Source organism: Phaethon lepturus, unplaced genomic scaffold (assembly GCF_000687285.1).
Source record: "Phaethon lepturus isolate BGI_N335 unplaced genomic scaffold, ASM68728v1 scaffold8736, whole genome shotgun sequence".
Taxonomy (NCBI): domain Eukaryota; kingdom Metazoa; phylum Chordata; class Aves; order Phaethontiformes; family Phaethontidae; genus Phaethon; species Phaethon lepturus.
This window is the reverse complement of record NW_010548301.1, coordinates 164662-191423: the sequence shown is the minus strand read 5'-3', so window position 1 is coordinate 191423 and position 26762 is coordinate 164662. Positions and strand designations below refer to the sequence as shown.

The following is a 26762-nucleotide window of genomic DNA, read 5'->3' as shown; positions in this document are numbered from 1 at the left end:
TAGTCTGGCTTTAAGTTGCAAAGGAGGTGGGTGATGTTACCTGCATGTCCACCCCCCGTCATCAGGCAGAATTTAGAGCTCTGGAATAAGAGAAAAATATGAACAGCATGAGAAGAAAGCAGGATTTATGGTGAATTATATCAAGATCACTATAGTGTTCTGTGCAGTAAACCTTCATTTTCCTAGAGTTTGTGTACCTGATGGGTAGCTGGTTGTTTTATACTGGGGAGAGGTGGAGGGTTTTTCTGGTACTTCAAAGTGAGCAACTCTGTGAGCATTACTGGTTGCCATGCCACCATAGTAAATTAGATTATTAATTACATTTATTAGTATTACATTATTTGGGACTTGCATTTGCTACAACTGTGAGCAGGGAAGGAAGTCTGTTACTTTGCACATAAAGTAATTTAATTAAACCCGAGATTTGGAAAATGACATAATGGTACTCTCTCAAGATGTGCCCCTACATAGGCACCATGACGTGGGCTGGTAGAATAAAATCTTGCTTACAGTGACATGGACATGTTGAAAGTCAAATGATGCCTCGTCTCCCTGAGCTGGAAAGCTCTTCCACCTGGAGTTGTTCACTTAAGAAGTGTGTGGGTAGGAAATGGTGACACCAAAAAGGTGATTTCCCTCAAAATGACGTGTCACTCGTAGGGAAGGAAGCAGACTGGGAACCCTCTCTCTGCTTTCTTGCACAAGGAATGAAATAGTTACTGGTGTTGACATTTAAATTATCATCATCATTGACATGTTGTTGAGATAGATGAGGAGAGCCAGTAATAATTCAGATTCATGGCACACAGTGCTCTGAATCCCATATAAACACCTCTACACTGCTGTTTAATCACATTTTTAGCTTTTCTTTGCAAACATCACAAAGATCTGTGCAAATCAGTCAGGAAACACCGCTATTCGGTGAATCCCAGACACATGAGAAGATCAGAAGAGATACTTATTCCATCTTATTATTCGCTTTTTAAGCCTTTTGCTGGAGCTAACTTGCTCAGTTATTTCTGCACATCCAGTAGTCTTGCTGTATTCTGTAAATTGGTGCAGGGCCAAATTGATGTTGAATCTCATCATCATCCAGCAATTTTTTAAAATCTTAAAACCATCTCATGTTTCTTTGGGGTGCAATTTAATCATGCATATTTTCTTTTTTTCAAGCTTTTTCTTTTCTTCTGAATATGGCTTTGCCTTGATGTAGGCATTTTATTTGATTTACTGTTGGATCATTAACTTTGATTCATGCAATAAATTGTTAATAGTGCAAGATTTTTTGACTGCTTTTGCTGAAACATTGAATTTTCTATACTTTTGTGGTTGCGAAGCTTTTGAGTGACTTTTATGTCATGTATGGAACTAACTTCAGTGGTTTGCAGTGCCTTTTTAGGTGGGCATTTTGTATGTTTTACAGGCTGGTAACTTTCCTTTCCTTGCTTTTGCCGTGCAGGGCTTTAGGACAGAATGCAGATAATGAAAGAAATTACGATCTGGAAAATGATGTGAACTTGGCCAAGTCTCTTCAGCAATATCTTAAATATCTCCGTATTCTCTCCCAGTCTGCAGCTACAAGTTTGTATCCGAGGAAGATGAATGACAAAGTTTCTGTCAAGGTAGTATTTTTAATGTGGTTCCTACATCCTGTGATTTTGGCTTCCTTCTTCTCTGAATTCTCTTCATTTTTCCATTTTCCTTTCTGTCTCAAGACCAGACATTGTTTCATACTGCTTCCTCCAATCAATTATCTAACTGCATCCACCAAGTTATTTCCAAATAAATTGAGGAAGCTTCAGCATTGTAAATGATAGAGTTCTTCTAATCTGGAGCATTTTACATTAATTAGGGATGGATTGTATGTGAGGAAGGAGGAAGAGTGAGATAAAGGTGGTAACATCTTCACTGACTGATCTGAAACCCTTCTTTTTGGAGAGGAGCATCTGAACCGCTCTTCTCCAAAAAGCTGGCTGAACTACGCTGTGGATTCCTGATGATGCTTATGTTGCTTAGAGTACAATTGATATACCCTTTGAGCAGATTTTGATAATGGATCTGATGAATTGTGCCTCAACATTTCCTACTTCTTACTGATCATAAAGGAAGCTTATAATGACCAGTTAAGGTTCATATATATACATTATAAATACACGGATAGCTAGGAAGATAAATCACAACCATTAAATCTTGAGTATTGTCTGTGTTAAAAAAACCACACAAATGCCTATTTGAGAGCTAAAACAACTTTTTTCTTTCTTAGGAAAATCTGTCATGCTCTATGATGGATCTTGATAAATTTATAAAAATGATTGGATGAAGTGGTTGCATATCATAGGCCCTTATAACCCTATATCTTTTGCTAAAAATTGCATTTATCCAAAGCACTCTATTATTTTAAAGAAATGTTCTGCTATTAAAGTGATCCTTTCAAAAAATTGCTATGTGCTATTTGCGTTAATACAGCGTAAATGCAACAACCTTAGCTAAAAAATATACCGAAGTTTTAGGAAAGAAATGAGGCGAAGAAAATATAGTGCCAAAACCAAACTGCTAATTTTTTCCAGGAACTAACTCAGAGACACAGAACTACCGCAGTGTATCTGCAATAGCAGCTCCCAACAACAGTATCAGTTATATCAACTATTTAGTCATGGTAGAACTGAAATAGCCACAAGTTTCCAATTTCATTGATTGGCGTGCATAACACTTATGATTTACGGCCTATGTCATTAGGTGTTCATCTGGGGTAAGAGAGGTTGGCAGGCAGGGGCAAGGCAGCTCTGGGGATGGGTGAGTGACCACCTTCGTGGTATTTTTCCTCCACTCTCTACTCATGGGTGCTGACCGCGGTGAGGATGCCCTGCTTTGAATCACTGGCTTCCAGAGACAAGAAAACTTGCTCAAGAAGTATTTCAGTGGGTCTGGTACTGTCATGCAAGTTCATAAATAATCCATATGGCTGAGACCTTCTGTGGGGAAGCCTGCTGTGATAACACCACCCACCAATCTTATCGAGTGTTGCCATGGAGATGGGTACTCTGAAGCCTGGGGGAGTGGGATGAAGAGGAGAAAATCTGGAAATGAAGCACGTATGGGAGCAAACTGTACATTTCTATTTACTAAGGAGCATTTTAAAACCACAGACTTTGAGTCAGATGTGTTACCCATAATTTAAAATTAAAACACACACAAAAAAGGAAAATTATCTTAAAAATTGGTAATCAAGCACGAATTTTAAATGATCCTGGAGATGTTTCTCTATCCTCTGCAAATCAAATGCAACTGCTATTCTTTAAAAAGAAAGAAGAGGAACACTGTATTTATGCCTTGATTCATTGGGTCATTAATGGAATAACATTTAAACAAAAGAGAAACAAGGACTTTTGCTACTCCGGGAAACAGAAAAAAACATAAAATTTAATGATTTTAAGAGAGTAGGAAGGAAAGTAACTGCAAGAGCTACATTTCATATGGTTATACCACTTGAAATCAAAAATGGCTATCTTATGCACTTTAACTGCGTGCTTCGACAAAATCTTGGTCCCTTATTTTTGTGTTTTATATATGGATAAATTATGAACCTACATTAAATAATTGTAGCAAGATCTTATCTTTTTAACTTTCTGTCACTCTTCTGATTAAAAATAAGGGTAAGACAGAGGTATTTTACCCTATTTAAACTTAGAATTGCAGGTTTTGGGCCTTTGCCCTTCTTAAAAATAATGTATATTTACCTCTGTCACTTCATGCTTGCTGTCGGGCAGTAGATGTAGCACTGCTCTGGTTGCTTTGATACCTTGCCTGCTATGAAGTATAGCTGAATCTTGCAGAAATTTAGTGCTTTTAGGCAGACTCCCTGAGTGGGTTCTGATTTGTTCCAAAACTGTCATCGGTGGACTCTGGCCAAGAGTAAGAGAAAAGAAGAAAAAGACAAAGAGGCTTTAAGATATTTGTTATGCTCCGAAAATGTTATTTAGTATTTTAACATAAAAATCTTTAATCAAACTGTTTTACAAACTTTTGGTCTTTAGTTTTCCCACTATTTTCCACATGTACTATCAGAATAAAACTACAGAGCTCCAACATTACCAAGTAGACAGCACACATACTGTTTTCCATAAAGTTGTAAAATAAGACATGACAAAACCTAAAACAGGTCGCTTTTTTCCTATTTCCCATGTTCAAAGAGCTGTCAGCTTGAGGCTTAATACAACAGTGACAGAAATAACACTATTAAATTTAAATCATATGATGGACTAAAATTCCTAAAACGTCTGCCATTTATTGCAAGAGTTTCTTGAGTGATTTTTGAAGCACTTGAAGTTCATCACTAACTTAGAATTTTTTCTCATTATTTAGACAGTATCTACTGCAGGGTGTAATCTAGCCAGTTGATAACGAGTCTGCCCATGGATAAATAAATCAGAAGACTTGGTGGGTCTGTTTCCTGAGGATTACAGTTGTAAAGAACATTCAGCTGAAAAGAGTTGTTCAGAAAATGGGCACTTGGTGGCATTTGTTACTTAAGCATTAGCTAGTGGGGTTCTGTGTTTAGTTTTTTCCCTCCACTTGGGCCTAATGAAGGTTTTACCATTGACAAAATGCTTCATTATCAGTCTTTGTGATTCCTTTCTGCCAAACCTGGACTTAGCATGGAAAATAACATATAGCCAGGCACACGCACATAATGCGAAAGCTCAGTTTATCTTATCGACTGAGGCAAGAAATGCAGAGGCTTCAAATCACGTGTGACTTCCCTTGCTGTTCTCTCCTCCAGTTAGAACAAAGCCCTCACAGAAAAAACCTCAAACCCAAAAGCCTGAAGAAACCACTACGCTGTTGACGTTCCTACAGAAAGTGAGAAGCAGAGTTTTGCTGCCTTCGGAGGGACAGCACGTGGCTGGTGGCTGTGGAAGCGGAGCTTGCTGCTCTTGCTGCCCGTGGCAGCCCTGCTGGTGAGCTCCGTGTGAGCGTTTGCGTAGCAGGGCATGTGGGAAGCCTTGCGGGCATCTTTAAATAAAAGAGAGAGAAAAAGAAAAAAATAGTTGTGTCCACAGCAGCCTTACAACAAAGCAAAAAGAGAGGCAGCCAAAAGATCAGTACGGAAACAAATACTCCCGTTGTCTACTTTTCACCAGCCATTAGAGAAGGCAGTGAGGAACGATCTTACATTACATCTCTTTCAAAAGTGTCTCTTTGTACTTAAAAGTCTCAAAATCAGCAAGAAAATAAAAATATGTCACCTGGAAATTTCCTTGAACTAGCTATCATTTTTAGCTGGAACCGCTTGCTTTTTTCTTGAACTAGCTACCACTTTTACGTATTTTCTTTCCTTCTGGTAGCCTGACTTGTGAATTTTTTACTGCCTCAGGCTGGCAAAAGCGCGCTGCTTTGGTAACCTAGCCCTGGCCAGAGGCTATAGCAGGCAGCGATCGTGTCCACCACGCCGCATGGATGGACACCCTCTTCCTCGCTCCTCCGAGCTCCCAGCTCTACTCTGGGGCTGGATGCTCCATCGGCTCCTCCGGGAAACTTTCTGGAGAGGATGTAGGAGTAAGGATGTTGCCTGCTACGCTCGTGCTGGTGCTGCATTTCTTGTTGCAGGAGTCTCTGGTTTATGGTTTAGGTTTTTAGGGCATGTAATTGCTCTTATTCTTTCATCTTGACTTGGCCTCTGAGGTCCTACCACCTGCTGAGGTCTTCCTCAGGGTGATGTGCCATTCAGGCCCTGGTGTGTAGTGTAGGGAGGAAGAGATAAAAATTATCTCAGAGTCTTCAGGGAGTTTCATCCATTTTCTGCTTTTTCTGTTTCTCTAGTTTTCACTTACTTGCATTCATTTTTGAGGTAAACTTTATGTATAAATATTGTGATGGCAGAAATCTCCAAGTCTCAGGTATTCTTACAAGTTTTAAAGCAAAAGCTCTGGAAAAAAACCAGAATCTTTACATCGAAGAAGTCGCTAATGAAGTTAAAGGTCTTTGCAGAATCACAAAGGGAAAAAGAAGCAGAGAAGTGGCTGGTTAGTGGCAGAGGGATGTGGGTGCTTGATAGCTCAGCAGTGCAATGGTGCCATAAAGGGAGAAGGTGAAAAGAAAAACTTGTGACAGAGTAAGTTTGCTGGAATCTACAAGGGTGCAAAGGCTAGACAAGGCATTTGGTAAAGCTTATATTTTAGTCATTGATACAAGAGGGAAGCTTCCACCTATTTTCCCCTTCCACATTTTGGGAGGGGTACTCATAGTTTTTCTGGGTTGAAAATCAATTGCTTGATGCTTTGTAACTGATCTCCTGAAAGAATTAGAATGTGTGATAATTGTTAGAAAGGATTATTTTTTATTTTGGAAAATCTGAATGCACAAGTGCTCAAAGATGTACTCTGAACTTATCTGCAAATAATAATTACTCTGATTAACTAGTAAGAAATTATGCAGTCATTGCTTATTTTAATCTGGGGCTTTAATTCAAAAAAGCAGTACCCATACTTATCTAACATTGATTAAAATACAGTACTGAATTAAGATCATTAGAAACTGATTTGATGGCGGACCGCTGAAAAGTCAAAAACCTTTCTGCAATGTATACATTTAAATTATGCTGATATACATGTAAAATTTAATATTTCATATACGTGGGTTTGTATATAAGTAAGAAAAATGTAATTCACCCTGTGCATAAACACGTTCATAAAAATATCAGGAATAATTGATAAAGGAGTGTCTTCCTGAAGCTACGGAATTGCCCCTCTATCAGCATATCTGTACAACAACCAATAGAGTAATACCTGAACACCTCACAAGTGTTGATGCATTTATTTACCTAACGCCATTACAAAGTAGGGAAGAAGTAAGACCCCTATGTCACAGACAGATTGGATAGCTTTTCTGAGGTCATGCAAGAATTTTTTGGTAGACCGTAGACTAAAAGTTAAACCTCAAATCACAAATAAGTATTTCATCTTGTGGATCATTCTCCCTGCCATGGCTCTTTTCAGTAAAATAGAAACATTAAAGTCCTCTTAAAAAAAATACAAACAAACAAAAAACCAACAAGAAAACCAAAACTGCATAAGCACTGGAGCAGAATTCATTTGACCGAATACAGATGTTTGTATTGCTGCAAGCCAGCCTAAACTCATCTGAAGATCAGTGGGGAGAAAAAAGGACTTTCCAAGTTGTGGTAGATCTTTTCTAATTTAAATACATAAAATTAGATGTGGTATAGTCAGTCCTGCATGAATCTGGTCTAGATAGCAATTTTTTTCTCGGAGAACGTTTGAAGATCTAACAGAATCACGGCTACAAATACTAGCAAAATCACAATCAGTTTGTTTGCAGAGTAAATACAGTTTGGCAATCTAAAGTGATCTCTGATTCAATGTTTGAGCTTAGTAATTTGGCAAGTGAAGATTCCAATGCCAGTATCATGCACTTCAAGTCTTAGACCTAACACCTACCTTGACCTACAGCCTATCAGTTTACGTATGATGTAGTGACAACATTTCCACATCTTAACATTGAAATCGTAATTTCCCTTATCACACATCTTGTAAAGATTTGTAATCTTGTGAAGGTTAATTATTTGTACAATGATTTGAAGATACAAGTGCTATAGAAATGATGTTATAGATGATGTCTATAGGGTGGGAGGCTTATTTAAAAAAACCAATTCATTAATTTCTATGAAACATAGATGAAACATAGATTGATAGCTTTAAAATCTCAAATACTGACTGGACAATAGGATTTGCTTCTTTTTCAGATCCCTTCTCACCACTTCAAAGTCAACTAGTTTTTGCCAAATACCGTATGTTTGGAGTTTGTTTCTGTCCTTTCTGCTGCAAGTTTGCGATTTGTCTTGCAAATATTTAGTCACTGTAGTTCAATACACTGTCCTGAGTAAAGAGAAGATGGTGGAGCTGGTAGAAATTTTAATATGTATTCCATATTTATTTTTAGATCATACTTACCAAATGAGGGGATAGAGTTCACAGAAGTTTAAACTTATTTTATCTACCCACTGTGTGAGTGTTCTGGTGTTTACATTGCAGGACAATGCAACAATTTTTTTTTTTGAGGAGAAAAACACCTCACCTTACCTCTAGCAGCTGTCCAGGTAATGGCTGGTTGCTTTCAATGGGGTTGTAAAGCAATGTTATAGACACGGATCCTGCAGAACTCTATCCCCTTGCGTTTCTTTGGGTAAAAGTAGTCTCTAGATTCATATGTTACTTACAAATATATTGAATTGGTGCTAATGTGCTCAAATTTTGGCAGATGAAAATCTTCATGTTTCTATGTAAATCATCTTTAGATAATGAGTTAACTTGATATACCAGCATATGCCTACAGAAAATGTGTTTAAACATCGTTCACTGAAACCTTAAGTAACAGATTTATTGGCATATGAGCAAACTGTTGTCAGAGAAGGGAAGCTGATAAACCCTGATATATCTCTCAGCACTGATGGCCGTGCTGCACAATTTCTACCATCCACTGGGGGTTGACTGTCACTTATGGGTTCCTGTTAGTAATGTCAGGGAGCTGCTGAGCCCCGTAGCCGAACAGAGGTGAAGCTGCTTCAGCTCCATGTCCTCACAGCTAGCCAGTAGCCAGGCGGAGCAGGTCCTGCCAATAGGCACCACGGGACCTGTGGTCCGATTCCAGTCGTTGCCACACAGACCACCATGAACACACACACGTGCATGCAGGAGAGAGAGCTTCTCACCCAGAAAAATAGTTATAAATTAAGTTTGTTGAGAAGACAGGGCAGACTGTGGTGATCAGACACACGGCATGGGTCACACAGGTGTACTGGCCAGCCTGCTTACATCCTACCGGTCCCTTTTACTGCCTTTCCCCTCTGTTTACCCCAGCTGTTTCCCACAGCTGTTTCCCAATCCACCTTGATCCCCCCCTCTCTCGTTCTTTCTCCAAACATCCCATAATATGCCTTGTACAATGACAAGATACTCTTCTTGGCGTCCCATAAGGAATCCCACACCCCTGTAGGCAGTAACCCCTTCAATCTGCAGGGTGATCCGGAGAGCTTGTCCCATTGACCCAAAGGTGGTTGGCACTCCTGGACGTCATGGCTGATGGCTCAGCCTGAGGAGGAGCTGAGGCATGGGCGCCGTGGCACTTTTTTGGTTTTTTTGTTGGCACACTTTGTTGGGGTTCATGCACCCATCATTTTTCTCTGTTCCTTGATGTGTAGGGACAAGCAGGTTATCATGTCACCTGATGTGTAAAACTAACATTTCTGTTTGCGGTGAGCTACTGATGAGTGCTGAGGAAAGACAATCCAGTGCTCCTTTTCCACCAAAGGAAATGCTTTAGAAACTTTGTTTTAACCCATAGGACGGAGATTTGTCAGAAAGAGAGAGAACAACTAGCAGCTAGTTACGAAGCTAAAACTAGCGAGTTCCTCAGCAGTTCAAGAAATGGCAACTAACAATAAAAACTATTTATGCAGGATAGTCTGTTGGAGAAGGTTGAAGGATAGGCATGCAGCTAAGAGCATCCCAAAGCAGACCAAGAGTGGCTAGGAATATTTGAGACTTAAAAGTGACTTTCTTAAATAGTAACTTATACATGAAGTAAACCAATGTATTTATCCTCTCTCTTTTTTCTTTTGTTTTGGAGGGTGGTTTTGTTTAAGAGTGGTAGAATACGCTGCTCTGTCATTAAATCTCTGTCAGCTGAAGTTACAGCCACGTAGATTATTGAATAGTATACAGTCAAACCCCAGACAATCCTGTTACACTGCAGTTTCACAACCAGAATTAGGAAGCAAAGTCATCACTAGTTTTGATCAAAGGGGACTCTGAGGACCCTTTTTGCTTGATCAAGCTTTTGACACTGCAAACTACTTAATAATCTTTGACATCTTTACTTCTCTGATGTAGTTCTTAAATGCTTTCAAAACAGTTGCAATTTTCAGAAAGAAAATAGGAGATAGTTACAGAAAGTTATTAGTGAAATAGGAGGTCAGATGAGATGACTGTAATGGTGACAGTTGCCTTAAGCCTGTGAATTTGTCAAAAGACCATGGCCTGATGCTGTCCCATCGCTGCAGGAGGCAACTAGTTTGGCCCCTTTACCAGTTTCTGTATTCTGAATTAGTCTTCCCGGTTCTTGGGCTTTATGCAGTCAGTTCTTGCGTGGTATGATATCATTATCTATAGTAAGTGAAAAGGTCATTATCAGCTGGTAGAAAAAGCTTTTTCTCCACTACTCCTCAGAAAATGGAATTCTTTTACTGTCTTTACCTATTATTTTCAGACAAACCTAACAATTAATTTGGTGCAGTTTGTAACAACGTGCCTACAGCACACACAGGCTTGTAATGAGGAGTTTCCCATTTCAGCTAGCTTGAAGCTAGCCAGAAGCCTGCTAAGACATCCTCCTGCACTGCATGGGAACAGTAGCTCACAGGCTGAAAGAATTACAGCTTTGTTAGCACGGGTCTGGCTACTTCAGCTGTGATGCCCTCAGGACACAGCTGTACTACTTACGCAGCTCCATCCCACGGACTTTTGCACTGTAATCCACTCCACGACACCCATCTGGCCCTCAGGTTCCAGGGCTGGCTGGCTTTCTCTCAAGGCAAAGGTAAATCGAGGTGTACAAATGCACAGCCCACACTCCAATCTAGCAGCCAGGCAGTGCCACTTGTGCTCCTGTTTAATTAGGGGTTCACATGAGTACCTGGTATTCCCCGTGTAGTGACTTTACACAAGACAAGTGTGTGTGTGGTTCGCAAAGTATCTAGAATGCTTCTGGTGGAAAAAGTTAAACTTCCACTCCACACAGTGATTTACAGTTTAATTTCATTTTTGATAGCCTTTGGAAACTTTTACGTTATCCCACCATTGGTGAGGGAGGACCTGGTTCCAGTGTTCGTTGTGTTTTTCTTTTCTAATTTCAGAGAGCATGCTGCCACTATCTCAAATAGGCACAGTAAATTAAGTATTGTAGGTGGAATCATGGTCCAACCAAATTTAGGTGGTAGCATACATGAATTTATATCTGAAAATGCATCAAACAGAAAAAGCTAAATGAAATTGAGGGAGGAAGATTTCTAATTTATGCATTCTTAAGGGATTTTTTGTTAGCTCTGTATGTCTTCAAGATTTAGCAAATGTATCCTCAAGAAAGGAAATTCTTTGTCAAAAATTTAATTCCATTCTTCCTGCACTTGGGCAAAATATTAAAATCAAGCTCCCCCTTTGTGGTTAAATTGAACAGCATTTATCTGTGCCTTGGGTTGTATGTACCCACTCCTGCCCCATTTTTAAATTATTTTTTTTTTAAATAGAACATATGGTCCATAGACTATTGCACAGTGCATCTGCAGGGTGTAATTTAATGTGCCCTTCTGTGAACTTTCATGCAGAAAATGTCAGTTACATACATAAACCATACAAGACATTGCTCTGACAATTCCATGTTCAGAAAGGTTAGTGTGTGGGGTTTTTGATAAAGTGTGAATTATTGAGATAGCTTATTTGAAAGGTGGTGAAGAAGAGGAGAATCTTGTGCAGGTGGAGAAATAAGATTTCTTTTAAACTGAGTTTTTTAGCAATTCAGAGTACTTTTTAAAGATGCTGTATCAGTGACATGAGATAATTGAACAGTATCTTATCTTTCTAAAAAAGGTATCGCTCCTAGTAATAGGGACTTGTATTCCAGCCCTATTTAGTATAAACCAGTTATACAGTAACTGGAATATTTTTTCTTATTTTTGCATATTTCATTTAAAGTTTGTCTTTTTTTTTTTGCAATTACTGTAACTGCTTTATACAAATCCAGTTTAATCAATGTAGAAATGAATTTTCTTTTTAAATTTTTCCTGCTCCCTGTTTCTCTCTGCTTCTCCATAATGTTAGCAGCTTCTCCAAAGGCACAAAGAAAGGAATTTACAGATTCTTCTTTCCACTGACCATGGATTATGCTGTTTAACTTCGAAGTCAAACTAGCAACGTCTATGTTCAGGAGGTTAGATTGCAAAAACACTTCAAATAAGATTATCACAGTGCTTTGCAACTGTTATTAATAACTTAAGATGTAAATTGTCACTGAATTCTAAACTGCGTATAACACACGTTTTTCTCCTATCTTTTTCTGTAAAAAATATACTTTTTTTTGCTCGTGCCACTTAGCGCAAACCCGTAGTCTAGGGCTGTATTTATCCGTGCTGCAATTTTACTTGGATTTCACCTTGCATGTTTCAGTTGGCACATAGATTTTTGGTGCTGTGTTTTGTTTGAGATGAGATGGGAGGGCTGAGGAAGAGGATTTTTTCTCATCCAAGTTGGGGCTTGCCACGCCATACAGCTGTGAGCCCCCTTTAATTAAGTCAGACTAAGCTACATCAGGTGGGCTGGTATCCGAGTGCACTGTGAAGCCAGCTGAGCTGCCAGTGCTGTACTTTAATTAGAACTTTTAGTATTTCATCCCTTACTACCTGAAGTGTGACCTGTCAAGCTGCTGGGAGGATGCCCCTTGATGGAGGTGCAGCTCCGAGCCCAGGGCTGGCACTTGCTTGTATCCAATTTGTGTACAATCGCTTGGTGGTTTTGTTGTGTTTTCTTTCTCCATGTGCTTGTCATCTGCAAGAGCAGGAAATCGCAGATCTGTTAATGTTAAAGGTTATTTGGACTTGTTAAATAGCTCATCAAAAGCCAGCCCACATCTCCTGACCCTAATTTTTCACAAGTGGTTTGAGAGTGTCTAGCAGTTTTGCCCCCTCAAAGACTTGATTTATTAGTAAAGCCTTAGAGGCAAAAGAAGCCGCTGGATGTAGGACAGAGATCCAACAGCGCTGACCTAATGCCTTTCCATGGCTCAGGGAATGCCCTCTTCCCCTTGCCACGTTTCTCCCTTTCCCAGCTCCCTGTTCCTCCTTCCCGTGTCCCCAGAAGGTCCTCCAGAAGATGGCAAGGTAGGGAGCATGGGAGTGGGAAAGGGAGGTGACAGTTTATGTGGATTCTCTGTAAACCACTTGGTGTGTCTGGGACTGCTTTGTGTCATCCTCCGCAGCTCCTTCTAGGGCGTGAGCATCATTAAAGAGTTAGTTACCCCACGCAAAGACTCAGTGACATTGAGAGTTAAATTCATACAGCTAGTAGTTTTTCACATCTAGGATTTGCTAACAAGGACGTAAACAGCATTCAACTTGTATTTTGACAACTGGCTCCCCTCCCGGTGTTGATCCGAGCCGCGCATACCCTGCAGCTGGTGCGCGGAACCGGAGCCGCGTTGCTGCTGTTTGATGCGGTTCCCAGGGGACGTGAAAATGTTTCGTAGACAAAGCTGCTTGAGCTCTAGCTCCGTATTCTTTGACACTGCCTTACTCTAGCCCAGTTTCTTGGCATTAACAAAACACGTTTCTATGTTAAAGACCACCTGCAGAAGTCTAAAGCCTTGCCTTGGTGGATCACAAGCCAGAGAAGTCAAAGCGCATTTTTTTCTGTAATAAAGTTGCATAAGCCATAAATCCACAAATCATGATATGGAATCACGGAATGAACCTCTTCAATCATTTCTCTCGGGGAAGATAACCTTCTTGGAAAGCAAGGGGTATGAATATATATTATAAAATCAACTGACTGTTATCAGAAGCAATAAAATTGTTCAGATGGAGAGCAAAACTATTGTCCATAAATAAAGAACTAGCTAAAATCTAAAAGACTTTATTCATATCTGAAATAGCTTATCAGCCTTACTTACTTTGCCTTTACAAAGTCCATTAGGAAATACATAAATAATGATTTTTCTGGCTGAATTCTACTAATTGCTCTCCTCTAGGGCGTATAGACTCTGCAGAAAAACAAAGAATCTAATTGGAATAATTCTGAATATAAGTAAACCTCTCAATTCAACTTTGTATTTAGCGGAGAGTGAAGGAACATGATTTTTGAAATTATTTACGAGGGTGGAACCACTTTGATAAAAACAAAAAGTCGTGTCTTCAGATTGTGATCATAACAGAAATGTCTCTAGCACTAAATTATAGTAAATAATACCAATTAATGAGCTTATTGTTTCATGTGCTGGATAAAGGCTTAAAGAATTTAAGGAGAATTTAGAATTTGTCCTCAAAACTAAATTTCTTCATCAACAACAACAGAAAAAGCCAATGAAAACAATACATGTTGTCTTGCAATGCTAGATTCCTATCTGGTGCATCCTTGAAAATCTGAAACTGAAAATAGAAAACTCTAGTGCCAGCCCACCTTTCCACTTTTTTACCAACACTTTTTCAATGAAAACGTCATTTTAGCTTGACTGGAACTTTTTTTACATTATTGCTTAATTTGTTGAGTTATTTTACCTGAAAATAATAAACAAATTAAAAACCAATTTAAAGGCTGTTTTTACATTTCTTTATACTGTCAGAGGACATACTGATTAGAGATTTAATTTAGTGAAAAAATAAAATATTTCATTTGAAATAGAGCAAAGTATTTCATGTATGCAAAAGAATTGTTTCATTTTCTTGACGTTCTTTAAAAAATGACATTTTTTATTTGACTTGCTAGTTTTTGGTAAGTAACCTGAAAAAAAGGTTATTCTCATAAGTCTAGTAAGATCGAAGGGAAAGTGGCTTTACTAAATTTTTTTGTCCGACAGAATACAAATAGTTAATACATACTTAACATCAAGTTTGAGTTATATCATTCTCTCTCTAATCTCTTTCTCTTGCTTTTTAATAATTTAATAAACAGTTTTACAACATTTGTGCCAAAGTGATAGTGCCTCTTTAAAGCAAATTTGCCAGTTTGAGGTTTGCAATCTACATACACGTTACAGATTCTAATTATTGTTTTCCTGGTTTGTAAAGCACTAAGGCTTATGCCTATGAGTCCTGCATAATAATAATCATTACAAAGCAATAATGATCCCACCCTTTTTTCCACCTTTTACTCTCTCTAGAGCTACGTCTATAATGATCCTATCAGGTACTATGTGATGCAAAAACACAAAGAAAGAGGACCTCCTTTGGCCCATGCATCGACATCCCATCAACAGTACGCTGAAAATCTCCGTGGGAGGACCTTCAACCGACCTCAGCCAGACAAGTTCTCACCAGAGTCAGAAATGGGGCTTGACCAAAAAACTCTGATGGCTGCACTGCATACGTACATCACTCAGAACTTGTCAGCACAGAGCAACAATAAAAGCTCTCACAGCAGGACTAAAGGATCTCACATTCATGCTGATAGATTCTACTCTCCACAAGTCAGTCCTTTTGATGGAAATTTTGCCGAAGCAAAAGCAGGAGATTTTAAAATGAAGAAGCTGTTCCAGCCAAGACCTGTGTCTGGAGTGTTGGGGCCATCCCCTGAGATGCTGAATCATAAATCTGCTTCCCAGGATGATCCAAAGGACCCTCTGAGTGTAGTGGATGGTAAAGTTGATATTTACTTATTTTAAGTTATCTGAAGTTTCCTTCATGTTCACCGAGCATTTTTGAGAAAAAAGAAAAAAAATTGCCTATTCTGGTATATCTCCTACTATTGGCATATTTATATCTGCCATAATACTCCCAGTAATAATCTTTCCCTGCAAACATCTACCCACATTCTTCAACCCACCTTCCATATGCATGAAGAAATATATGGCACTCAGTAAGACGTAGCATTTACGAAACTTGTTATATTTCCAAACCCTTTTACAAACAACACGTAATTATGGGTCTATTTTTGCTATCAAATCTGTTTTTATGCATGCATCCAACGCTATGTACAGGTAATATAGAAACGCCTGGTTTTGCCCCATTTCTCTGATTTAACTAGAAATTCAAGGACCGTGGGTAAAATTCAAAGTTAGACACAGAAATTAATACTGAGATAAATTCTGGCGCAGAACACAGAGAGGGGAGGAGTCTGTCAATTATGTGGATAGGTGGACCCAGAATAATACAAGAATGTGGCGTTACATGTAGTTTTGGCTGGACATTCTGTAACAAACAACCTTTTTGCTGGATTCTCATCTTTTTTACTAATGCAGTTTAACAATGACCAGATGCTGATTTCTTTTGTACGTGCTAGTTTGACGAATGTTTAAATGAAGATGGGGTGCAACATCTCACGGGATGCTGTGATACACTTTAAGCGCTGCTCGACAAGATGGGTCTTTGTGTCATGGCTGGGGATCAGGTAGACCTTAGAAAATAACTCATTCACTTTATTGTTTCTTTAAAATAATCTATCTATGAATGTTATTCCAGTGGTTCACAATGCCTGAAAAATGAAAGAATTGATCCTCAGCCATTGCCAAGCAGTTACATCTGTTACACCCTAGTCAGCACTATCACAATAGGTTTTGGGGATATGTAAGAGGTTTCCTTTGAGTTCCTTCAGTAGTTATTATCATCCATAAAGTTTAATGTTTTTTGATTCGTTTTGTTTGTTGTTTTTTTAAAAAACAGAACACACAGAAATGTCAAAGTTGCAGCAGAGGAAAGATAATGCTTGCAATCTAAAGGATGCTCAGAAATGAAAGCATTCTTGGTATGGTGCCTAGAGATAATAGGTTTCAAGGAATGAACTAGAATGTAAAATCAAATCCAGGTGGCAGTGTAAGTCTCTTGCACAGGTTAGACAATTTTGTTGCTAGACTCAAAACAAACTAGGCACATGCTGGTTTCATTATCCTCCAGCTGTTCCACTTCACCTTTCCTGGTAGGAGCCAACCAGGGAAAAAAATGCTTAACACTTAGAGGGAATAACACATTTCACAATTCATTGGGTTGTACTACTTTGACTTCACATACATAATGTGCCCTGTAGGAACTTCTTCCATTGCATTAGCTTTTAAATGTTGCATAGACATAAAATTATGGATTGTTTGAGTAGGAAATAATATGGTTTCCATTGTATTTTTGAGCAACTTAATAGTCTTATAAGGAAGTGGTGAGGACAGACCCCAACGTATTGGTTGTTTAAAATGCTGTCCCTTGGAATGATGATGGTTTGGATTCAGATTTGCCAGGCTGGCTGCACCATCTCTTTCTGCTTTTAACCTTTCTCCAATCTCTCTGGTGCTTCAGGATTTTTGTGGGTCGTTTCTCTCTCACACTCTCTAAACCACAGAAAACTGGAAAGCATGGGGTGCAGTCACATGAGCTCAGTTCTCTGCTGCATCTCATACAGGATTAGACAAAGGAACTTGACTGGGAGAACAATCCAGAAGGTACTGAACAGATTAGCACTGAGAATAGCTGCAAAACAGTGGCAGTTAAATTAGCTATCAAGGCACCCCAAGGGAGAAATACAAGAGAAGGAAATGTGGAGTTATTTTTCTATCAGATTTGGAAACTGTTGTCTCTGTGAGTAGCATGATGTGCATGGCTACTGCCTTTGTAGGCACTGTGCAATAGTGGAATCAATCTGTCTTCTGCACCAGCCGCATTTAGCACTTGGCTCAGTTTTAAATTATTTGTTCTAGTCTACTCATTTTTGATGCGTTAAATATTACAGAATACCTCTTTCTGTTGCTTTGAAAAGGTCAGAGAATTAGTAGTTCAGGTGTCTTTTTTTCAAAAGATAACAAACTTCCATGTTTATAGAGAAAAGATATTTGTGTACGTCCTCTGCCTTGCAAAGCTATGGTCACCAATCCATATGGTGTTCAGCTGCTGAGGGTAGCTAATGTGTGGTCAGTAGGATGGTGGGGTAGAAGACGACAGACCGCCCTGTGGCACTACTAGCAAAGTTACTGCTGCCGTAGCAGTGGGTTGTCAGGCAAGGTGGCCTTGGCAGTTGTGTCAGCAGAGTATGGAGCATGATTTATACGCTGTACAATAAAAAGCTCTTTTCCCTTGCTAAGCTGCTGTTGTTACTTACTAGGGGAATTCTACTGGTGAAGCTGATATTAAAAATGACATCATCTAAGATATATGTGCCTTTACTGTCATCATGGTACCAAGGCAACTATAAAAGACAGCTTGCCTTCTTCAGTTCAGAAGCTGGAGCTAAGGGAGAAATCTGGTTTGCTGTACAAGCCCGGCGAAATATGGCTGAGCATTGCCAATTCTACTTAGAAGGGGCAAGCAGAGTTTAAGGGCTGTACACAGGTACATGCGTGTTTGAGTGCATGTGCTGCTTAAGTGATGTGCCATTGTGGTGTCCATCTGCTTTTTGGTCTTTCTCCAACAATATTTTCTGTTTTTAATGAATTCATCATAATTTCCTTAAATTAACCGAAGGTGTTTGTAAATAGACGCACTGATATTTGTATCTGTATCAGCCTTGTCCAATAATATGCACATGATACACAAACATGGACGGGTGCCCTAACAAGAAGTGGAAACACCCATATTTAACATGGGCATGTACTAACATCATATCAGTAACTTCGTGAAGTTAGCAAGACTCTTTATGTAGATCGCCATTTCACCAGGCTGTTACAGACATTTTGGTGACTGTTCCACCTGGCATACTGAAAACATGCCGTTCCTCATACCTGCTACCTTTGTTATCACCTTCGGTCCTTGACATTTGAAGTCACACTTGTCGTTGTTCAGTAAAGGTAGCATGTAATGCCTAAGCTTTACTCACGTTGACACAAGTATTTAGGAGTTCATTTGATGAACTGTACCCAGGTGGCATCGACCAGGGCAGAAACAGCCACATCAGAGGAGCAGGAGGCTCCTCTAGAACAGGTTTATTTAATGAACCAGGAGGACCTGCAGTGAGCCTGTTAGTATCATCCAGAGTAGGGCCTGTGGCCATTCATTTTCTCGTGTGATTCCCCACCCTGTTCCCCCATTTCCATTTTTTTTGAGATTGAGACTCCTTTGTTATTGTCTATGAACCTGTGGGAGTGGGCTGAAGAGATAAGACTTGTCTAAGATAATAGGTACAGAGAAAAGGTAGTTTGGAAATAATGAAATGGGCTGGAAATGACAAGGCGGCACTGACTGCATATTGTTGAGTTACTCCATAGGTAGTCTTGGAAGCTGGCTGTGAAACAACCAAAATAAACAAAAATCTAGTAGTGCTACTTAACCCTTTTAATTACACATGACCTGAAATACAATTATCTTTTAAGATTTATCTTCAAATATTGGTTTAACGGCCAGTGACTAGCTTAAATAAAATTTAACAGGCAAATGCAGATGCAAACTATTTTTCCGAGACACAAAACTTGCTTTCAGCTTGGAAACCTCAGGTTGCTGATTTTCCAAATCATAATTTTGAGCTGCTTTTGATTTGATTTTGCTGCTGAATTAATGTAATTTACACTAGCTTTTTTATCATTAATGAATTAATGTTGTTTGTACAACTTTTACTCAACGATTCAATCGTTCTTATGCTGTTCCATTTGCTGGAATTTGCTTGAAATATCTCTCTATGCATTTTGCTAAAAACCTCATAGTATTACTAACCAATCTTTTGAAGTATTTTACGAATCTTGGTCCCATTTTCAGAAAATAGATAAACTTTCAGGACTGTAAGTAACGGTAACACCGAGTAAACTTGAGAATCTGAGAATCAAAATTTTGAAGAAATAGTGCTACTAGGCATGTAAATGTTTTTTAATTTTTTTAATAAATACCATTTCTTGGTAAGATGTTTCCTAATAGCTTGAAAATCACAGTAACTGAATGACATTCTTCTAGACATGTTATGACTAGAAAGCAGGGGTTCTAAGTCAAGGGAAAAGAAATGTGGTTTCTGGTCTGAAGTTGAACAAATAAAAAATGCTTTAAAAATATTGTAGGAAGGTGAGCGTGATCCTAAAGCAGTCAGTATCATTTAATAGTTAGGAAACTAATCTGGATTGTAGGAAACTCATGTTCAAGCCTCTAGTCAGCTGGCTGTTTTGGGTATGTTCTCTCTTCTTTTGCCTAAAATTAGATGTTTATGAATGATGTGTGACATAGAAGCCTTTTGTTCTTGACATAGATGTTTTAAAAAACCATTACACATTTACACGGGGTTTAGAAATACAGGGGTGGATTCTTTATCTGCACTAAAAATTATTATGGACATATATAAATATCCCAGGTGATTGCAAAAACCTTAAAAATTCCAATTCATCGGTTGTTAGCTGTTGGATATCAATGTATAAATGGCAAACTCTTGAAAAAGAAAGTCACTGAAGTCATCACAGTTTTCATTCTTTTGTAGATGCTCTGATGTCAGGTAATGAAACAGTGTTCCAAGAACACTTCTTCCTACTGTGATGTTCCTTGCAATGTGTCTTTATACATTTTGATTTGCAACTGACATATATTCTGTCTTTTCTTTGCTGCCTTTATTAGCTCTGCTTCAATAATTTAGTTTTTTCTGTCGGGTTATTGTCCGGTAGTTCTATAAAACATAAGAACAGAAATGATATCTAAGCAGTCACAAGATTTCTGCAGTAATCTGGCAGTGCTGGTATTTCCTACAGCTTAATTTCTTGCATTTCTGCTATGTGTAACCTCTTCTGCAAATGGCCGTCTTCCAGGTAGCTGTTGTGCTTCTTGAAAAAGTTCCTTCAACTCAGTTTGATCAAGTTTAATGAAAATTTTTATTGCAGTTTGGATTAATTTTCTCTTGTGGATTAACTTCCTAAACAAAAGCATTTGGTCATTATGTTTTTACTGCATTGTTAAATTCATAACAGGGAAAGGGTACAATACAAGGAAAGTATTCAAAGTTTTCTGTGACGTGTTACTCAGCTTCCATCAAACTTCAGTCCTAATTTTGCTGCCTCCAAATATCTTGGCCCAGAGAGTTTGTCAGAGATCATGAAATTAAGTCTTTGACTCTCGTTAGCGGACACTTTGTTGGCTGCCACAGTTTGAAGCAGCATCATACATGTAACCTATCTTTTTTATTGGTAGTCATACTTAAGTGTATTTAAAACTATGCTTTTTAAAGTAAATTTCAAAAGTTCACAGCATACAACCTTAGCTGAATTTTATAATGAAATCAGCAGAATTTTGTAATATCATCATGGTGCATAATTGGAAAGATGTAGCCTTTTAACCTGGAAAAGAATGCATGCCAAAGAACTACCTTCCCCATGTGTCAAAACCCTCTTTGTCCCACAGTAAACCTACTGCTTAAGCTGCTTAATTTATCTTGGTTTATATTGACTGTTTTAGGGAAAATGGCATTAGTTCAGTGGTGAATTATGGGTCAGGTCAGGGAAGATTAATCTCTGCCTTGAGACGGCATTGAGAAGCTGATTGTCAGCTGCAGGCTATAACCTCTTCAGCTAACACAGAGGGGTCCAAAAAACGACAAGTGTGTCCAAGGTGTTGGCCTCTTCTTCTAAATGACAAATAATCCTTGATTCTTGTCTCCCTGCAAAATCGCAGATGTTCTGCTGCCTCTTCCCTGGAGCAGAAGAGTCTCTACATACTTCTTCTTTCCTAGTCTCTAACTACTTCTTCCTTCTTTGCTGTGAAAAGCAAAACCTTCTCTTTAGCTCTTTTTCAGGTACTGTTTTCCCCTTTGCACACTTACTTTTTAATTTCCTTTCATGTAAACCTGAAAGCTGGCCGCATGGTCGCAAAGTCTTGTTTACAGATGATGAAGAACATGCCCAAACACGGAGCTTATCTGGGAGAATGTTACCGTAAGAAAAAAGGTTGGATGTTGCCTTCAAACTGCTTAAACATAAATTCATACATTCAACAGTGATTTAAAAGCAGTCCCTATCTTCCTCTTCTTACGCAATATTGCGTATGTGAAAGAGTTGTCTTGCTTGTATGCATATGCATGTGTATGCTAAATTCCTCATCAGCATGAATACGCAGAACAGAGGCATGATTGAAAATTGTTTTAATATGCTAGAGTAAGCCCTACATTTAGTGTCTCATTCTTAGGCTGATTTTTGCAGTTATACAGAGTGGTCCTGAAGGATATATGCAGTGAGAAAAGTGCCTTCCCTGAAGAGCTGTTATGCTACGTCTTCTAACTCACCTTTAATATCCATTGTCCTTGAATTTCCTCATCTTCAAAACTTTCTTCACATCAAGGTTGTTTTTGTTGGTTTGGTTTGGTTTTTTCCCTAAGTATGAGTCCATTTGCTTTTCCTGGCCTGGAATGTCATCTTAACGTTTCTTTCCTCAATGTGATGGGTAAAACATTTGTAGTTGACGAACCAAACCAGTAAAGTTCACTTTTGACAAATCATATATTTTCAAAGAGAAATCAATACAATTTAGAAAGTTTGTCCATTACATATCCATGAATATGACGAACATATATCCATATCCACCTCTAATTGAAGAGGAGCTTTTTGATTGAATGACAAAATATCTGACACTTTTTTTTCCAGAACTCTATATAGCTATTTACCTCACAAAAAGCAAATCGCCAAAGAAGCATGATCTCTAATAAAAAGTAGTGTTGTTTGCACTTAGTGCAGCCAAAAAAAGTTAAGTTACCTTAACACTTATCTTCATATTTTGAGTCAGTTTAGACTAGGAAACAATGCTTTTCTTGTAAAGAAACAGTGACAATTTTGTGCCACTCTCTCTAGGGCAGCTGGCTGGGTTGTAGTGGCATACATCCCTCGGCGCCTGACAAGGATTCACCTTGTCATAAAGTCTAACATCCATTTATATACTGTGTTTTCTGTAAAGATGGCAGCATGAAATGTGTATGCACTCTTTTGGAAAACAGATGTTCTCTGTTAAGGAAAAGATATATCTTTTAGGCTGAAAGATACTGACACAAGCACACCTTCTTCATGTACGCAGCTAAATCTTGTGCTTATGTTGTTTCGTGATCCAGAGACACTTATTAAAGATGTATTGAAGGACCTAGAGAAACACCAAGTGAATGTGGAGAATCTCAGCTCAACAGAACTGGATGAGATAGCTGATACTGTCGCCAATGCACTTCAAACCGCCGGAATTCAGGAAGAAACAGAAAAGGGTGCTGGAAAAACTAAAGACGACAAAACAGAAGCACAAATGAAGAAAGGAGATTCTCAAGGAAGAGCAGATGTTCAGACTGGATTAATGGAAAACAACGTCGATATACCAGGTATTAATTATAAGAGTTAAGTACAGCAAAAGATAGCTATCCTGATTTTCTTTTATTGGTTCTCGTTAGTGCTAAACTTTTTAAACTCGGTTTTAAAGAAGACAGGAGGAAAAGTTACTGTATTTTTCTGCAAAGGCTGCACAATTTTAGCTTTCTTGTTTTCTTTTTGCAGCAGGTACTTTTTTTACCAAAAATGCATGTTTGTGAAGCCTTGTCCTTCAAGCTTCACAAACAAGATAAATCTACACACCCATTTACATTGAATTACAAATTGCTTTATAGTGTGTGGTCTAAATTCCCTTTCTTGAAAATGAGATATTTAAGCAAAATGGTAATGAAAAATTATTATATTCCAAGAATGTATTTTGAAATATGTGGGGAAAAAATTATGTTTTACTGATAATCATTCTTTAATGTACCACAATGACTACTTGCAGAATAAAGTCTTAGGTACAGGTAGAAAACTACTTATTGCCTTTCCTGCTTAGGGAAATAAGAGTTATTATGGTTATTTACTTCTGTCTGGACACATATTTTCCTGGTGATGTAAATTCAGGAGCTAGAGTAATTGACACTAATGAGTTGATACCACAGGTGGACATAAGTTACCACTCACCCTAAATTGTCTAATTTAGGAATGTTATGATATGTAGGACACCAAAAACATGTGCTATAAATCATAAATAGTGTTTTTAACTTACAGTCTTTTTTCATGGTGATATACTGAAATCCTTACTAGTTAGGGATATTCTGGTTATTTTAATTGTCGGTTGTTTTTGTAGATTAAAATGAGCATACTTGAGGGTTGTCCTGAATCATGCTGGCAGAGATGAGTAAGACTCAGTTCATAAACCAAAAAACCAGCATTATTTGACTGCGGTTAATGATGTGACTGGATATCATCACTGTAGTTAAACTGTAACATGGTTTTGGTAGATGATATCTATTGAAATAAGTCATCTTCTTCCACAGAAATGTGTATGAGGAATGTATATGTTTCCTTTTTCTTTAATGTAAATGTCCATTCAGCTAGCTAGAGCCCTTTTATTGTTTTTTTGCATAGATATTGATAAACTCATATGAAGATTTGACAATTAGCAAAATAACAGTGTTACATTGGCTCTTGAAGTACTCTGTATATTGATCTTGCATTAATTTGCTATCGAAGTGGGGTTAGAATAACAATACTGAATTATACAGTGCTCTTTACTCTGCCCTTTCAGCTTTGATGTCTTAATGTCTAAATTGCATGAAAAGGTTGCTACTACAAAGCAGCCTATAAGCAGTGTTTGTTTCATATATGATGTTTTTCCTTCATAACTATGTATTTGTGCTTTTCATATCCTACAGACAACGGAATGCTTGAAGCCAGTGTGAGAACTGATAAAGAGGTAGAGTACCAGTATTTTAACAAAACAAGTATTCCATCTCAGAATATCAGGTTTATATACAGTGAAGGTCAAAAACACACTTCTGAAATATAAGACTCATTTTGTGTCTTGTGTGGATATAATTCAATATAATTATTTTTATATAAATATTGTGTGGATATAATTCACAGCATAGGCAAATTGTTGTTGATGCATTGAAATATTAAATGTACATTTATTTAAACTTTAATGTAAATAAGTTTTGCAGTTCAAAAAACCCCCAAATCGAGTCCTGTTTTGCCTTTCTTTCATTCATAAATAGTCAGAATTCATAACAGATCTCAAAGTTCAGACAAATTCAGTCTTTTCCCCAGGTTAGTAAATTTTGAGTATTGAGGTGTTCTTGAAGACACCCTTCTTCCACCTGTCCTTTGGCTCTTAGCTCTGGGGAATGTAAGCAAGCGTTCTTGGTCAGATAATCTCTCTGATTTTCAGAAGCAGATGAGTAAATATATTCACTCTGAGGGCATGTGTTTGTGGGAGGGTTCAAAATTCCCTCTCCTTTCATGGGATCTGTCATTTTTCACTGTTTCACTTTCCCATTAATTCTTTGAAATCGTTGAACATCAGAGGTATTTCAAAAGCTCTAGGCATTACATCTCATACCCTAGGTGGTAACATCAAATTTGGGATTTTAATCCCGATTACTTTTACAGTATTCCTCATGAGCTTTGAATCGTATCCTATAGACTTAGGTCCAATATTTAGCCATTTTTGAGGTATATTCATCTTTCTTTTTCTGGGTTGCATGGAGCAGAAAAATCTCAAATTTTTTTTTAAACTGCCATGAAACTTCTCCTACTATATACTCTATCAAAAGCTAATACGGCAAGAGTCATAAATGGGTAAACCCTCTTGTGTTCACAGTAAAATCTTTTTAGTAGCTGCCCTTCTACCAAGCAGGGAAAAGACACAAGTAGGTAACGTGGCAGGAACTTTAACCACCCACATGAAATTCTTTAAGGAATGAAGTGCTGCATTCACGGTAGACTTACAGAGGATCCCATGTATAGATTTCTTAGTGACAGCTGGAATAGGGGATATGATAGAAAAGAATATATTGTGACACAGAGCAGAAAGTGCCCAGTAGCCATCATTTTCTCCCAAATGCTTGGCTGCAATAAACTTATATGATGAAACTAGCTAACAAATGGTTCCAGGCATGTGTTTTCACTTTTGCTCATTTGCTTATTGTTTCAATTTATTAGACACATTTTTTTCTGTGATCATATGTTTAGATTAGTGGATCATTCACAAACAGTTTGTCAAAATTTCTAGAGGTGAATACATGAAATATAATTTGTCACATTATATCTGTTCCCTTTCCTGTATCATGACTTGTGAGACCCAAGAGGTACGCATGTTTCCAGTCCCAACACTTAGGCATATTGATGGATATTTCTATTATTTCTCCTTTTCATTAACTTATTTGATAACAAAATTTTATTCTCATCAATACTTAAACACACAGACATGAAAATGAACACTATGAAAATGCGATCAGCATTTTCTTCTAGCTGTTCAAGACAGAGAAAAGGCCATCTAGATTCTGTGATATTTGAAGAAGAAAGTAACTGTTAACTATAGAATTTCTTTGCCCGTATTAAAACTAGTTAAAAATACAGTGGCATAATTTAATGCTCTTGTATTATTACCGAATAAACATTATTTTCTTACATACTCTGGCAGCATATAGAAATTAAGAAAAAGGCCATGTGACATTTGTATGAATAGACTCTACCATATCAATAAGAGTTTGAAAGATTATATCCAGGTTTGGTTCAGTATAACATTCCTGTGTTTATTTTTAAAAATAATAATATTCTTTTAATACAGGAGAACACTGCAAAACTAGTTAACTTCTTGAATGAGAATGTATTACCTGAAAATATGCCTAAAGTCCTTATACCTGAAGAATCTACTAAGAGAGAAACCAAGAAATTTGAAGACACTGACTTTTCTTCGTCAGAAGAAATAACTGCTGGTGTGGAAAATGTAAAAAGTGAGACTTTCTCAAGGGAACTGGCAGCTGCAAAGAACAGCGAGTCTGACTCCAAAGACCCAAGCGAGACCCACTACTGGGTTAAGAATGCTTTAACGCAGGATGGAAACTCCTATGAAGAGCCTCGGAAAAAAAGCGGACAAGATTTACAACTTGAAGTGAAGTCTTCTGAGGAGAAAGAATACGGCTATATTGTGACAGTGAAAGAGTAAGTACAGCAGCCAATTTGAATGGCATTTTTAACTGGAGAAAAGATAAAGTCATTGCACTTAATGAAATATGAATGTACAAGAGGAAAATGCCACAGGTCTGGTTTTTAATACATCT

At 38.0% G+C, this 26762-nt stretch overlaps 1 protein-coding gene across 1 annotated transcript in view; it reads left to right on the top strand.

The window, feature by feature from the left end:
- LOC104622980 (receptor-type tyrosine-protein phosphatase N2-like) overlaps window positions 1-26762 on the top strand; it is a 43890-nt gene that overhangs the window by 6045 nt on the left and 11083 nt on the right. The window contains exons 3-7 of the mRNA XM_010289918.1: window positions 1460-1622; window positions 14941-15415; window positions 22749-23003; window positions 24354-24394; window positions 26270-26643. Coding sequence (XP_010288220.1) covers window positions 1460-1622; window positions 14941-15415; window positions 22749-23003; window positions 24354-24394; window positions 26270-26643 — 1308 coding nt within the window. The remainder of the gene's footprint in view (window positions 1-1459; window positions 1623-14940; window positions 15416-22748; window positions 23004-24353; window positions 24395-26269; window positions 26644-26762) is intronic.